The sequence below is a fragment of the Panthera uncia genome (assembly GCF_023721935.1).
Source record: "Panthera uncia isolate 11264 chromosome A1 unlocalized genomic scaffold, Puncia_PCG_1.0 HiC_scaffold_17, whole genome shotgun sequence".
NCBI lineage: Eukaryota > Metazoa > Chordata > Mammalia > Carnivora > Felidae > Panthera > Panthera uncia.
Window position 1 is genome coordinate 53690145 of NW_026057577.1, and position 16970 is coordinate 53707114.

The following is a 16970-nucleotide window of genomic DNA, read 5'->3' on the forward strand; positions in this document are numbered from 1 at the left end:
AATGTGCATCTTTGGGTACTGAATTCAGCAGGTATGAATTACTGTTACTCTAATTTTATTGTTTTGTACATTGACGTATTAAATTTGAAACCTGTTTGTTTCACTAATAGTTAACATGAGTATGCTAATTAGTGGCTGGGCCGGATATAAAATCTTTTTAAAGATGGTCTTCCATTCATACACCTTCTACTCATGTTTGACAGTGCCCCTTGTTCCGGGAATTTGCTGCACTCTGTGCACATAAATACTTTTTACCGATAGTGCATAAAGTTGTAAAACGTGATAAGATTATAAGAAAGATCTGTGATGCATATGATTTTCCTTTCGAGTTGGCTGAATTACATTCATGGCAAATACCTCGCGTATGTGCATGTATTTTCAACAATTTATTTAGCCAAATTGAAAAATGTTGTGCTCTCTGAAAGTGGTAGCATGCCTGCTAGGTTCTTTTGTTTGTTTTTTGCTTTTGTTTTGTTTTTAAAGATAGGCTGGACACGGCGAGTTGAAGTTTTGGTCCGAGCTCATTAAAAGGGGGTGGGAGGAGGTCTAATGCTCTTATTAAAATCTTGATGGCTAGAACTATTAGAAATAAATACTTTACGAAATGTGCACAAATTGCTGGAGAAATTATTGTACTTTTTTGCATTTTCTTACACAGGTAATGGAACTTAATCGATCCGAGAGTTTGTGTCATGAAAATTCATTCTTCATTAATGAAGCTTTAGTACAAATGTCACTTAACACTTACAACAAATCGACTCCATCGGGTGTCCATCAGGATGCCACTTATCCCCAGAATATATCTAATTCGGATTTGGTAAGGACTAGTGAAAATCAAGTAGACCTCCACCTGGACGTTTCTCAGCCCTTGGATGTCAACCATGAACTGTGGACAGCTGCTGGGTCCTGTCATCAGATACCCCCTCTCCACCAAAGCAGCAAGGATTCTTGTACAAATGGTAATTAATGCTTTAAACATCATCTGTATAGTTTCAGCAAGAAGCTGTTTGAATGGTTGGCTCTTCTTCAGAGTGAATCAAAGCGAGCCCTAGAAAGGGAATAAACTGGTTCTGATGAGCTGGAGTTTGTGGCATAAACTTCTTTTTGGTGAAGTCTGGGCCATCTTCTAGCCAAGTCGGAACATGGTTAGAGGGCTTTGAGGATGTCACCAAGGTGTAAGAACCAGACAGTGTTTTCAGATCTGTGGGTTAAATGATAGATACCAAGTTGCTTCACTTTTAAGGTAAAGTTATTCCTCACTGTAGACCCTACCACGTCCCGATACTCATACTCGGCTCTCAGAAATAAAAGATATAGACAGGGTTTGTGTTAGGACTTTATGGCCTATCAGGGCAATTTCCTGTAACGTTAGTGAAATCTCTCCTGCTATTAAACACCTCAAAATGAAACTGTTAACATCATTTGTCATTGTTAAAAAAAAAAAAAAGTGTTGTGTCTCCATAAGTACCTCATAATAACACAATTTGCTAATCCCATTAAAGCATTTGCCAAATATAAATGAAAGGCAGCTCCAGTTACCAACTCCACATGAATCCAAGTGATTTAAATCTATGTCTATTATAAATTGTTTTCTAGGGGATATGAAGTAGGGAATGAGAAGAACTTGAAACCTCTCTACTGAAAAACAGATGGCACGCAATAGAATAAACAAATGGCTGGCCACATGGATGTGAAATAAATCACTGACAGCAAAATCTTTCAGAAACATAAAACAAGCAATAGTGTAGAGATCTTCAGAACTTGACACAGATTTGTTTCTATACTTTATATATATTCTTAGTTTGGTAGTGGGATAATTTCTCAGCGAAGGAAAGTTTCGAAGGTACTCAGCCTCTCTGAACTAGAGAGTGACAATTCCAACACTGCCTGAGAGCTGATAGGTGACGGATCCAAAAGTTGTGAATTTTTAATAGTGGATGATAATTTGCCTTATTTCGTGACTGCTGTAACATTCTGATTTCTTGTCAGTGTGTAGGAGAGAATGAAATCCTTCTTTGAAGCTTCATTTCAAACATCCTTTGAATAAAAACAAATAAAATGGAATGGTTCATTGAGATTTTTTTTAAATAGGTAGAATTTAGAGAACGTGACCCCTTTATTATCTTGCAACTTTAGTATTGTGGAGACCCCGTTGAAGAATGCTTTCTCTAGGTGACCGTTGCTTTGCTGTGTTGATTCATTAAGTTGCTTTTGACAGTGTTTTTAATGTTGTTGGCAGTGTGGTTTCGCATACCGGCTTTGGTATAATTCAAAAACTCAGTGTGAGTTAAACCACATTCAGCTTTTGTTTAAAAGCAGCATCTCTCTCTTTTTGTATAGCTCCCATCTTTTTCTTTTGACTTGTGCTTCAAAGGATGAAGCTTTTAAACATTTGGCAGCACCCTTGCAGGAGATAGAAAATGTACTAAGGAAATAAACAGTGATTATATCCAAAACCAGCCTCTCCACATGTAAGAAATTAGAGATAGCTGAGGGAAATGCTGAGAAAATGTACTTATGCTTCATTTATCGTGTGTCCGGCGTAGGCCAAGGACACCGAGGACATTGGCAAAAGAGAGGAAAATCAACCTTGGCCTGAATCTCTCAGGAACATCCTGGTGTGTGTGTAAGTAGGGATTAGATCAGAATGCAATGTGTGCTGTTAATCACTAGAGTTTTGCAACTAGTCAAAAAAAAAAAAACAACAACCCTGTTTATATTTGTTTAGGTAAACGCGATAAGCACTTTCTGGAGGAGAGACGGGGAAGAGATTAGGAGATGATAGAGAAGTGGAATGAAAATTGGATATACGTTCTTAAGAGGGTTGTCAGGGCCAGATAAAATGGTTCCAACCACTCTCAAGCTTTCACAGCTTTTAAATTTGAAAGTAGCACAAAATAAGCTGCCCATGGTGCTCTCGCCTGACTCCCGCACCCTGGGGTGGGGCAAGGGGGAGGCTCTGGGCTGGCAGAGGCGGAGGCGGGCCCAGGATGTACGGATGGAGAGAATCCCAGTCCGGTGCCCGAATTAAGGACGAGGCAGCGTCAGCGTTCCCTGGCACATTTTGCCGCTGAATCTCTGGGTTAGTGGTCATTCAGTGACCACCACTGAGGACCTGTGGCTCACGATATCCTGATGAACATTTGCCTCTAATGCTCTTGGCTGATGTGTTTGTTAAATGTGCATTTAGCCATGTTTCATTAATGCCGTGCTGAGGATTTTACCCTTAGGCTTTAAGGTCAGCCGTATTAAGACACCTACTTAAAGAACGGTTTGCTCTTTTGTGTGCTCCGATATCGTGTCCATATGATCAGCTCAGATGAGCGGAAATGTGAATTTCTAGCACAGTAAGCCGGACGGAAAAAGTTGTGTGTCAATTAAATTCTTGCATGTGTTTAGACGTCCCGTAGATGGGAATTTTCATCGGTTTGTTCAGTTCAGTTTCACCGGCCACTTTATCGTGCTCTGGTTGTAATTGGATTTTGAACTACCCTTCCACCACTTGCCTCCACCACCAATTATTTTATTTTATTTTTTTTTAAATTTTTTTTTTCAACATTTTTTATTTATTTTTGGGACAGAGAGAGACAGAGCATGAACGGGGGAGGGGCAGAGAGAGAGGGAGACACAGAATCGGAAACAGGCTCCAGGCTCCGAGCCATCAGCCCAGAGCCTGACGCGGGGCTCGAACTCACGGACCGCGAGATCGTGACCTGGCTGAAGTCGGACGCTTAACCGACTGCGCCACCCAGGCGCCCCCCTCCACCACCAATTATATGACACCGCATTTCAAGGACTGGACTACGGTTCTCCATGGAGAAATCATTTAATGCAACAGTCCACTGAGATGCCTCTGTTCTTATCTCCATTTGGGAGGAGGACCTGAGGTATAGTGACTTGGTCCCACAGCTGGTGAATGGTAGAGCCCCAGATGGAGCCCAAGAAGACTGGCTCTGGAGCCCATGCTCTTCACCATTACACTGCACATTGTTAATTTCTAGAAAGCTGTTTTGAATTGTACTTTTTATAGAAGTTGGAGTAGAAGTGGAATAAATGTTGCCGTAATGCCTGGCAGGATGTTCACAATTACAGCCAGTTGTGGTGGTGGTTTTCTTCTCCTTCCTTCCTTTTTAGCATTACCATTTGGAAAATGTTTCTAGATATTTGGGATTGTGGTGGCCAGTGCTTGCATGGATTCTGAGCATCTTCAGATACCATAAATACCCTTCAGCTTCACTGTTTTCCCATAAAACACATTTTCTTTTTTTTTTTCTAGTTTTATTTTATTTTATTTTATTTTATTTTATTTTATTTTATTTTATTTTTTTTCCCAATATATGAAGTATATTGTCAAATTGGTTTCCATACAACACCCAGTGCTCATCCCTAAAGGTGCCCTCCTCAATACCCATCACCCACCCTCCCCTCCCTCCCACCCCCCATCAACCCTCAGATAAAACACATTTTCTTAAAGAGCATTTGTTTCTCTAATGTTACATAATAAAAACTCCATGTTGGGGCACCTGGGTGGCTCAGTCGGTTAAACATCCAACTCTTGATACTGTTCAGGTCGTGATCTCAAGGTCATGAGATCGAGCCCCGTGTTGTGCTCTGTGCTGTGTGTGGAGCCTGCTTGGGATCCTTTCTCTCTCTGCCCTTCCTTTGCTCGTGTTCTCCTTCTGTCTCTCAAAATAAACAAACATTAAAAAATAATAATAACTCCATGTTATTTGTAAATATTTTTTAAGTCAGCACCTTAAAGAACTCTACTCTCCAATTTTGGAAGTTGTTTTCGTGAACACAATTCTTGGGTATTTGAATATTGAATCCAAACTGGAGTTTGATTTTATTTATGGTGGAAGAGATGTTTGTTTTAAGAACTTAATCTGTACTCAGGGACACAAACTACTAGAAGACTATAAGACTACAGAAAATTTGAATTTCTTTAAACAATATAGTCCCCGTAGGACAAGTGCTGTGTAATTGGACCCATGAAATGCTCAACTTTACTATTCTTCTTAAAGGCAAAACAGATAATTTATTTCTGTGATTTTTTTTTCTTTTTTTTTTTTTTTTGCCTCTTACCTTTAGAATTCTAGAACTATTTGGTGTCTCTATTACTTTACATTTGATTTTTTTTTCATTAAATACCAGGCAAAACACTCTATGGTATGGAAATTAGTATGAAATCTTCTTAGTCTCCCTTTTCAGTTATATTTTTATCTGTACCTCACTATTTCGAGATTGCCTGGAAAGTTTCTTTTCAATATAGTTAAAGCATTATGGTTTTGCCATGCACATGATAAAATTTAAATCAAGAGCCAAATTTTATGCATTAGTCATGTTGCTATTGGAAGAAGAATAATTTTATTAAATTTGGATTCCAAAAGAGTGTTTCCCTTTATTACACATTAGGATTTGGTGCCCATCAAAGTATTATAAAAATTCAAAGCATTGTATTCAGAATATTTCATCTTGACAATGTTGTTTTTAATACAGCTGTGTTAAACTTTCATTGGTGTGTTTTTTACATAAGGAAAGAAAACAGAAAAATTTCCAAATAAAAAGCTAAACTGTAGTTAGTATTTAGGTAACAGTTTTTAAGAAGTGAGTGTATGATAATTTCTCATGTTTTTAAAATAACCCCTAATTCAGAAATGCACACCCTATTTGTGTAATCTGTGTGGAAAGAAGGTTGGCCAACGACCTTCAGGCAGTTTCTCAAAAAAAGTGAAATTGGCAATGGAGAGTATAAACTTCAAGGACCAAGGTGTATTTGAAAGGAGGGGTGTATTAGTTTGCTAGGGCTGGTATAATAAAGTACCAGACAGGGAGGCTTAAACAACAGAAACTGATTTCTTCGTGGTCGTGTTTCTAGTGCTGCCAGTCTGAGATGGAGATGTTGACAGGGTTCGTTTTGCTGAGGGCATCTCTCCTGGCCTTCTAGAGTGCTGTCCTCCTCCTGTGTCTTTGCTTTGGTTTGTTCCCATGCATGTCTGTGTCCTAATCTCCTCCTCTTTTAAGGACACCAGTAATATTGGTTTAGGTGATGACCAATCACCTAGGTCATGCTGATGACCTCGCTTACCTCTTTGAAAGCTCTATCTCCAAATATATTATGAGGTAATGGGGGTTAGGAGTTGAGTATGTGAGTTTGGAGGTGGGAAATACAGTTCAGCCCTTAACACAGGGTAAAATCATTGTTTTTCTCATGGCAATAGTTGTAGGTATCGTGAAGGCTTTTAATTTTTTTTAACGTACCAGAGTTGAACTATAATTTAACTACATTGTGAGCCTTATTTACTTGGTTGGGGGAGTGAATTGAACTTGGAAAATTGTGCTAAATAATCTATATCTGCTTATTGATGTATTATCAATCTTGGACGTCAACACATAGAAAGTGGGTCAGAAAATACTGAGTCTGTAGATTCGTTGGACCATATTTCCAAACAAAGGTCCTAATTAAGGAGCTTTGGGAATTTTGAGCTCTCTCTCCGAATGAGAGGGATAGTAAATGCTTTTATTTTGAGTTGCTTAAATGAACCAAAAATAGAAGGGTTGAGAACATTCATTATGACATCAACTTATTGTCTAGATAGATCTATGGGAGTTTATAGAAGTCAACACTGGGAAGTCACTGGGCAACTCTTTTTCCTGTGGAATTTTGACTATCACTTTGGGAACATTTTAAAGGAAATCACAGTATTACTTGCTCTTGGTAATCCACGCCATGGCAAGACTATAAAGAATTGGACTCAGAGGCTTAATTTTAATGTTTCTCACTGACAAGTGTAGATGATTGACTTTCTCCTTTTGCAGATTTTGTACCAGGAAAGGGAAACATGCCATTTGCTTGTAGAGCCTGGTGAGCCCCCGGTGCTGACTGCCAACTTCCTGATTGCATAGTTCTCTGGGGGAAGGTTGGCTGTGTGAGCCAACTGGGCCAAGGCCATCCCGCCTTAGCACGTAGAGCCCAGTACACAGCAGGAGAGTAAAACAGCAGGTGGGTGGATTCAGAGGCAGCCAGCCAGCCATGTGGCTGCGTGTTCATTCCCACCCTGGGTTCCAATTTGGTTTCAACAAGCTGCTGAAGTGAGTCCACTCGGTATGAATGATTCCAGAGGTTAGGCCTAGCCTTGGGTCATCCTTAGCTTAAAACACGAAAAAAAAAATACTTCCATGTAAATAGAGACATAAGTGTACATATCAACATAAATGTCGTCTATGGTCTACACATTTTACCTTTCCAGTACAGTGTGGCTTTATTTTCACAGTGATTAAGGGTTGGGTTTGGAAGGGAAGTTTGAAACCGTTCATGTATTTAACATACCTGAAGGATAAGCGGTGGTCCTGTCAGTCTCATTGAGTCATGAGACAGTGATCCAAAACTAGGAAAGGTTTCCCTTCCACAGATCAGAATTTGGGACTCCTGTTATCACCCCTCTGTCTGTCTTGCAATGGAGGTTCCATTTGGTAGGGCTTGCTTCAAATGTGAAGTGTTCAGCTGAGGACTGTTAATTTATGTCTGCCTAAGAAGAATATGACCATCTGGCTCAGTAGGTGGCAAACTTTTTCTTAAAGGACAACGTAGTGAATGTTTCTGTCTTTCCGGGATATCAGGTCTTTGTCGCATATGGTCAGCTCTGCCATGGTAGCTCAGAAGCAGCCACAGACAATGTGTAAAGAATGAGATTAGCTGTGTTCCAGTAAAAGTTTATTTATAAAAGTAAGTTTTTTTTTTTTTAATCCACTTCAGTTGAAAAGGTTATACTCCTCATTTTGGAATTCCATCTCAATTCACTTGTGGTTGAATTAATAATGTAATATGGCACTTCATGCCACTTAAAAACATTTGAATTCATGGTCTTATTTGTTCTTTACAGCAGTCTTGTGACAGTTAATGTCGCTGTTTTTCAAATAAGGCGACTTTTGTCTGTTACTTTTTGTTGAGTCTCTGTGAAAAGATGAATTTAGAAAGATAGAGTTGAACGGTTGGAGTGTAAGGCTGGTGGCTTAAAAGTTGGAGAGACTCCCCGCAGCCCCCTACTGTCCTGACCTCAGATTCACATTCCTATTATTATGTCATGGAGGGCTATCCTCTAACTATGAGGCTACATTTGGAGAAGTAAGGTGTCATAGGTGGGATTGGTTGCTGAAACCATGGTTACTATAGCTGACTGTGCCTCATGGTTTCTGAAAAAATGCAATAAAAGTATGAATCCCTCTGTTCAAAGATTCTCATTTGGTAGGACATGGGTGAGGCTACACATTGGTGTATCTAAATTCTCCTTAGGTGATTGCAGAGCAGCCAGCCTGTACCCTTTCCCTGGTGTGCTGGGCATGATGTTCAAGAACCTCAGTTGAAACAGTAACTCTCATTCCTATGGCTACATGATTTCTAAGCCTTTGTTTCCCATCTGTACAAATTGGAAGGAAGTGTTAACAGAACTAAAGGGGAAAAAAAGGCGTGGCATGTCTTGGGATCTGAAGAGTATCTGCTTCCTTCCTACCTTCTGGAAATAGTTCTGATTGTGATTCAGGGCTGGTGTGCTGTTTCCTAAATGTCACTAAAGCCAATAAGATTTATTAGTTTTTCTTTATTTTTTTTAATTAAAATTTTTTTTAATGTCTATTCAGTTTTGAGAGACTGCGTGAGCAGGGGATGGGCAGAGAAGGAGGAAGACACAGAATCCGAAGCAGGCTCCAGACTCAGAGCTTTCAAAGCAGAGCCCTACATGGGGCTCAAACTCACGAACCGTGAGATCATGACCTGAGCTGAAGTCGGCCGCTTAACTGACTGACCTGCCCAGGTGCCCCATAATTGTTTTTGTTTTGTTTTTTGTTTTTTAGAGAACAAGTGCGACTGAGGAAGAGGGGCAGAAGGGAGAGGGGAGAGAGACAGAGGGAGAATCTCAAGCACACTCTGTGCTCAGCATGAAGCCCAACACAGGGCTTAATCCCATAATACTGGGATCATAACCTAATCCAAAATCAAGAGTCAGATACTTGGGGTGCCTGGGTGGCTCAGTCAGCTAAGCGTCTGACTTCGTCTCAGATCATGATCTCATGGTTTGTGAGTTTGAGCCCTGCATTGGGCTCCCTGCTGTCAGTGCAGAGCCTGCTTCAGATCCTCTGTCTCCCTCTCTCTTCCCTTCTCTCCCATTTCAAAAATGAATAAACATTAAAAAAAAAAAGTCAGATGCTGAACCAACTGAGCCACCCAGGTGCCCCCCAGTAAGATTTAGATTGTGAACAAAAAATACCTAAATTGGGGAACTTTTTTAAAACTCAGAATGGAAATCACTTATTAAGGGTAACCGTGTTTCTGTATCAGTCTGAGAGGAGGTGTTTGTTACATGTCACCAGAACTATCCTGCGAGGTAGTCTCAACAGCCAAGCGTTTAGCTTCCCTTTGTTCTTTTCTGTAGAGGAAGAATTTACATCAGTCAGCTGTGTTTCCAGAACCAACTGAAAGAAATAACTCTGGCAACAAGACTGAAAAATCTCCATTTGGGATACAGAGCTGCCATAGCTACAGAATATCCAACCCTAATTGGTTGCATCATGTCAGTATGTGCCCCGGAAATCTTGTACTTGAGTTCCCTGAGTAGGTTTTTCTACTAGAAAGAAGTGTTGAGAACGGCCAACAGTATTTTGGTTTGAATCATTCCTCACTTTAAAATTTAAAAATAGGGCTTCGGCTTATGATCTTAATCTCCTTTTGAGTTTGGTTACTCTGAATCAACTTGTTCTTATTAGTCCTGGATAAACTGATAAAAATCAAGGTTCAGAATTACCAGGAAGTACCTCTTATTAGCACTCATCATAATTTGAATTAATTACATGTGTAATAATTTAATGTCTGTCTGCTCCAGTATAGAATGAGCTTCATGGGGTTGGGGAACTACATGTGTCTCCTTTGTTAAATGCTCTATCAGAAGCACCAAGCACACGGTTTGGCATATAATGAACATTTGATAAATATTTACGACCTGAATGAAGGAGTTAAGGCCCGTACTCTTTAGCAGAAGTGATGGAGACTGTGAGCTTGAGCCACACAGCTGGACTCTACTGAGACATTGGAAGAGGTTGAGAAAAGACAGAGTTAGATGAGTATCTGGCCAGCTAACTGGATGCACTGAGTTTCAAAACGTGTAAGACAGGTGTATATTAGATGTCAGGACAACTGTATGCTTGCTCCTTGCCTTTAATACATGACTTGGATTCTAGGCAACAAACTTTAAGAGTTATCGACTTTTCTTCCTTACTAATGTTGAAATGAATTTGTTTACTGATGTACAGTCCTATTTAACAGATTGTACAACTCTAGAGCATCTTTCTTTGTGAGGTTTTTTTTTCCATTTAGAACATTATGTATAGTCCCATCCAGCCTTGGGTAGCAAATGAAAACTGAAAAAGTGAAAATGTATTCTTTGTAAAATGCTTTAATTTATTCTAAACAAGTAGAAATGAATCCTTGCTGTTGTTTAGGAAGGTGGCACAGAAACAGTTTAACATTTAACTATTTTATCAGTAACTTAGTCAGCCTATCTGTTCATTGGGGTATTTCTTTTTTAACCATAAAGTAGCTCAAACACCAGTAAATGAAACATGGGCAGTTAGCTCAACATCAGCGAAATACTTTCTTAAACGCTTTTTGTTTTGCTAAATCCTATTTAACAGTCCAGTGTATTTCCCCAGACAAAACAAATAGTATTTGCTTAGTTAAATTTACTCCTAGAATGGGATCCAATTTCTCTGGCATGACTTTCTACTTGTCTGACTTAAAATATTGCCTGAAAGATCACATATTTATCATTACAATCTTAAAATTAAGTGTGGTGGCATCTTAAGAAATATATCCCTTTGCTTTAGTCCAAACTGAAAGGCACCATATTTTCTCAAATGGTCAATTCCCAGACATAGCTGGCTGAGGGGGGACATCTTGTCCTGTTGTTTTGCACAGATTTGAGCCAGATAATAATAATCCAAAAAAAAAAAAAAAAAAGCCTGGGCCCGAGTTTTGATCTCTGGAGATGTTAATTTGCCATGATAAATCACTGTTGAGTTTCCTTGGATAAGGGACCAGAGTATCCATTCTCTTTCTGGATGAGAGATTAATTCAATTTAATTTGAAATGTTAATGCTTGGTTTGAAGATTTACCTAAGGAAAAATGTAATCTTACAAAGTTTCCAGTTATGCAGGGCAGGACTCTGGGCCTTTCACCGAACAATTTCACAGTAAGGCTGTGCAAAATTTAATTATTTTCATGATGACTCTTTTCCATAGCTCTCTTTGTGCAAATTTCATTACGCTCCAGCTTTTTCTTCCTGAAACATAACATGCTGGATGTTTGGATTAAATACAGAATATTTGGATCATCGGCCAAAAATATAGGACACTCTGCTTCTCTGGTGAATTGAGGCCATTTTGTAAGAAATGGTGCTGTAAGGCTTTGGAAGTAACGTTTACAAGCAAAACATTGGCAGAGTTTTAATTTTATTTAATGACCTGCTTCCTACCAGTGATCTTGGCACCCTGTGCAATGATTTGCAATCAATTAATCACACAGAATGTTGTAACACTGCAGTAAGGGCATTGCACTCTGAGAGTCTCATAAATCCACCAGCGACAGAAAACAGAAATTGCAAGCTCAAAGACCTCTTCATGAAAAACCCCAAATGGGGAGGTGATTTTAACGTTGTGTTTTCTGACATGTCCTTGAAAGCCTCAGTACTTTCTTGTAGATGGTGAGTTCCTGTAGTTCCCACTTCTCAAAGATGGTTTGGCCCTAACTGGACTGTCAGTGCAGGAGTCTGGAAGTGTTTGCCTCATTCACTTTAGACACTAGTCTTTCAGATGAGGGAATTCTGGATTCTTCTGAATTACTGTAGGAGGCTATGAATTCAAGGCAATAACGTTCAACTGCAGTAGGCCGTGTTTTTGAAGTCTTTGTAGGAATGATTCAGGAAGGACGCATGTTTCCATCCTGGGAATACGCTGACATTTGCTAGAGGCAGATGGCAGAAGATGGGATGGTGTGATATTACAAGTCAGAGACTTGACATACTTGACTTTGCCAGAAGCTTCTGGAATCTGCGTGTTTAGGATCTTAAGCTTATATTCTTGTCATTTCAGATGTGCCCTTGCAGTTAACTGCTTAGCTATGCTGGGAGTTTTTTTTTTTCTTCTTCTTATTTTAGCATAGTAAATATGGAACTATTAAACATTCTTAAAATTATATAAGCCTGAACTCTTGGATGTATGCATATTGTGTTGTCTTTACTTGCTTCCATATGGTTCTGTTTTGCGGATGTTCTTATAACAAGAATATGGAAGCTTAATGTATATCCCATCTGATTAAAATTGAACCCTCTTTTAAGAAACCGAAGTTTTCAGAGCTGTATTACTTCCCATGAGTAGGTTAAACTTCTGACTCTTGACAAATTTATTCCTCCCAAAGCTATACTATGTTTGATTATTTGTGAAATTATCCAGATTGGCAAGTAGAGCTCATCCTCTGTTTTTAGATGCTTGGCGCTTCTGTTCAGCGTGAGCTCTAAAATACGCTCCCAAAGTTTTGCATATGCAAACGCCTCTTCGTTGGCACATAGATGGGATGGAGAGAACGTAACAAACATTTTGGCCAAAATGTGATGGTCTGTTAGTCGGCATGTAGTAATGAGGCCACATTTTGGATCCAAGCTCCAGTGTGAAAAAGTGCAGTCGTACCCTGATGTCTCTCTCTGGGGACTGCAGGCTCATCTCCCAGCACTCTTGAAAGGAGAGAGCGGCAATCCTGGAAGTCAGGGCTGGGGGGTGGCTCTTAGCTTGCCTTTAGGGTACTCCACTGAACTGTCTTCACACATTTAAAAAAGATTTTTTTTTTTCAGTTATTTCAAGCTGATCAAATAGCCTGAGGGTAATGCATTGTTAAATATCAGGTACTAAATTCATCTTTTGTGAGCCTCCGCTGCTCTGAGATGCTTTAATCAATGGAGAAAGCATGAAACTGAACTGTGTGAGCCTGAGAGCAAAGGAAGTATTGGGAAAAACCACATTAAAATTCCTCTCCTCTGAGAAGTTGTCATTCTTCCTGGTAAGAGTATGGAAGGATTTTTGCAAATGGTATTGCTAGTAAATTGAAATATTTTCCCTTTATGCTTGTCAGATAAGAGATACAGATATATTAATAGATAAATATTGCAGATATGTTTGTCAGAGTCAATCTCTTACCTACTACTTAGGATTGAGTCACACTCACCCACAATTAAAATATTTTCTCAAACAAATTTATAGGACTTCTATAAATTGATAATACTTTAGGTGATAGTATTGGGAATTTTTAGTTTTTTTAGATTATCTGCAAGTTGTGTTTTGTTTTGTTTTGTTTTTGGAGAATCCATTGGCCCACTTTGAGAATGTATGGTTCAGGAAAGTTCCAGAAAATGTGTTTCCTGAAGGGCTTGATTAAATGACTGAATCAACACTGACCCAGAAAAGAGTTGAAACCTGCCTGGCAATACCATTTTGGGCCAGAATGACCAAGGCCAGATATGTTCCTGAGATAAAAGTAGGTGATAGAATATTCTCCTGTTTCTCAAATTCACTTTTGAAGATAGTAGAAGATAAAGGATCCACCATCTCCCACCTCCTAAACCAAGTTTCAGGAAAAATAGACTGAACGTGTATTTTCTTATGTAACGAACTTTACCTGAGTTAATCAGTTAATCAGTGCTTCATTTTTAAGTGAGGGATTTGAATGCATACATGAACAAATGAATGCACGAGGCAATGTCGTTGACTAATTTTGAACAGTGGAGATGACTGACTGGCATAGTGGTTAAGACAGAGAAGGGTTGGAAATTATGCCTCAGTTCATAGTCTAGATCTGTCATTTATTACCTATGAAATTTTAAGCAAGTAGTTAACTTGATATGTTTGTTTCCTTATATATAAAATTGGACTTCTGATAGTATCTGCTTTGTCCTTGGTAGGGGATTACATAAAGACAAAGCATAAAATACCTGGAATTTTGGAGGTGCTCAGTATACACTTACTATCTACCTTGTGTTAAGCTATAAATCCTTAGGAAGACTTGAGCCACTGTACTTCTTCCAGGTGGTTGCTTTGGTGGCCTGAAAGACTTCATCTCATTTGGGTTTTGAGCTAAGAAGACCCATCTCAAAACATGATGCATAATTCTACTGGCTGTTACTAGGTGTTACTAGATAGGCGGTTCTCATAATAATAATATTGGGAAATGCTGGCTTGGGGACTCTCCAACCTTTTCAAAACTTTTATCGTGCTCATGGATATCCAAAGGTGGCGCTTCGCCAACCTTGGCATTTAACCACAGCATCCTCCTCTGGGGCCTAGTGTTTGGCAGGGCTACTGTTCCTTTAAATATACTGGAAAAAACACTGATGTAAGTGGATGTTGAAATAAATGCATTGCCCGGGGCGCACCCTTCAAATACATTTTTTCTCCCTTGGGAACAGTTGAGATCCAAATGGCATATCCCAGCATGATTTACCACATGGGTTGTCTTTTGGAAACCGAAGCCAGCATGGATTTAACATAGAGCTTTGTGTAGCCCCCAGGTCAGCACTTGAGCCTGTGGTTAAGGGTTTGCGTCCAGTCCTCTTAGAGACTTTTTGGGTTCTCTTCCTTGGGTGTTTCCAAAGGATCCGTGTGTTGAAAGGCGGTCCTCCCTGAAGGAGCACGGGAGGCTATGTGTTTGGGGCTGGAGGTCTGATCTGGCTTTGAACCTCTCAGCCGCCTCTCCTACTACATCCTTTCCCCACTGTGGTACAGCGGTTAGAAGTTCTCCTTGTTACGTGAAAGGCCAGAGCCCTCCTATTTTTTGTGCATCTGCTTCCTCTGTCAGGAATGTCTTCTCTTCTACCCTTTTCTTCCAACCTGGCTAACTCTTGCTCACCTTTCAAGACTTAGCTCCGGGGCACTTAGTTCTAGATGCCTTTCCAGACCCTCTTTGTCTGAGTTAGGAACCTCTCGTGTATAACGTTGTGTGTCCAATGCACCCTTTTCCTCCTTTGTACCATATTTCATATGTGTTTTCCCTTTAGACTAGATGATGCTTCATATGGTTTATTTTGTTTGAGTTATAATTTACATACAGTGAAATGCCCAGATATTAAGTCTATTCAATTAATTTTGTGGAAAGAATATCAAGGTGCAGAGTATTTCCATCACTCCAGAAAGCTCTCTTCTACCCCTTTCCAACCAATCCCTACCCCCCCGAAGCAACCACTCCTCTGCTTTTCATCATCATAGGTTAATTTTGCTTATTATAGAATGGAATGGAATCAGATACTGTGTGCCTTCTTGTGTTCAGTTCTTTTCATTCAGCATGCTTTTGAGATGCATCTATGACCTTGCATGAATCTGTGGTTCATCCCCTTTTATTCCTGAGGAATCTTGCCTTGATGGATTTACCACAGTTACCCATTCTTCTGTTGATGGACACCTGGCTTATTTCTCATTTTTGGCTATTATGAATAAAGCTGCTCTGAACATTCCTGTACAGGGCTTTGTGTGTGTGTGTGAATTATGTTTTCATTCCTCTTGTGTAAATACCTAGGAGTAGAATTATTTCTGGAGTAGGTGCCTGTTTCAATTTTAAGAAACTAAAAGCATTTTCAAAGTGATTATACAGACTATAAACTTGTTGACTGTGGAGTTGAGGTCTCATTCAGCTTGGTTTCCCTTATGTCCAGCCCAGTGCAGAGCATACACTAAGCACTCAGTGAAGAGCAAATGGAAAAGAAGCTCAAACCAGTTTTCATTCTGATATACTCTCTACTAATTGACCAAAAAAAAAAAAAAAAAAAAAAAAAAATGCCCATTAACGGAATGGAACCTGATGGTCTTAAATGTGGTTTTCTTCCAGGCAGGCAAACATAGGGGAATATAGTTCCCTTCTCACTCTGCTCCTGGAGCTACCCCTCCTTGCAGGATAGCAACACATATAGGATGTGCAGGTGAAGCTGAGAATGTAGATTGATAGGCAGTCATACAAGGGTCCCGGTCACTGTGGCTGCCATGATTGTTTCTCAGGTAAGAACTCCTAACCCTTCCCTCCAAGACCCTCCACAGGCTACTCTTTCATCGCATCCCCCACCTCAACTCACCTGCGCAAACTCATGGTTCAGCCAAGCTTGACAACTTTCCTTTTTTATAGCATCTAGCATTTTCTCCCCTTTGCCAGAGTTGCCAATTCCAGCTGGAATACCTCCACACAGGGCCGTCTCTCCCTGTTGACATCCTGGTCGGCCTTCAAGGCTCATTTCAGATGTATCGTCCCTGAAGTTGTCCTACCCACCAAACCTGGAAGCTCACTGTCTGGAGGGTCTGTGAAGGGGTGTAGAGCTGTGGACTATATTCATCCGGCCCTGAATGCCTTTCAACTGTGTGGTCACGGGCTTTCTCAGGACACCGTACTCAGTGGTCCTCAGATGTCTGTAAGGAATGAGGGCTGCTGGTCACTAAGGGACCAACTGAGGCTGCCCTTCATGATCCTTGCTCTTGGTGGCTGATTCCATGAAAGAAGTTTCATGTCATGCTATGGCTTCTTGAGACGAGTTGTTTAGGGAAGAAAGAGGTCTATCCAGAAGGAGGGAGATCTAGTGCCAGCTTGGGGATACATGTCACCTGGCAGATACTGAAAGGGAAATTGGCTTTCTTTAGGCCCAGTGTTAGTCACAGGTCATATGTCAACAGGACAAGTATTAACAGCAAGAGCAGCTTCTTACGACGTTAGTATCCATAAGAAAATTTAAAAACAATTTTCTTTAGAGGGAGATGGCTCCAAGGAGGAGAGCTGTGAATCCTGTGATATGTGTGTTTTCTTTTGATTGCTGTTTTGGTAAAATCCTTATTTTGTCTCTGTTCTGCAAACTGCCTTCTTTTCAAACCATACAATTTCTAAAAACATTTTAAGTTTAAT

The 16970-nt window shown here is 40.0% G+C and overlaps 1 protein-coding gene across 1 annotated transcript in view; it reads left to right on the forward strand.

The window, feature by feature from the left end:
• The window catches only part of ARHGEF28 (Rho guanine nucleotide exchange factor 28), a 119614-nt gene that overhangs the window by 90655 nt on the left and 11989 nt on the right, over window positions 1-16970 (forward strand). Inside the window, exon 27 of the mRNA XM_049649633.1 lies at window positions 659-959. Coding sequence (XP_049505590.1) covers window positions 659-959 — 301 coding nt within the window. The remainder of the gene's footprint in view (window positions 1-658; window positions 960-16970) is intronic.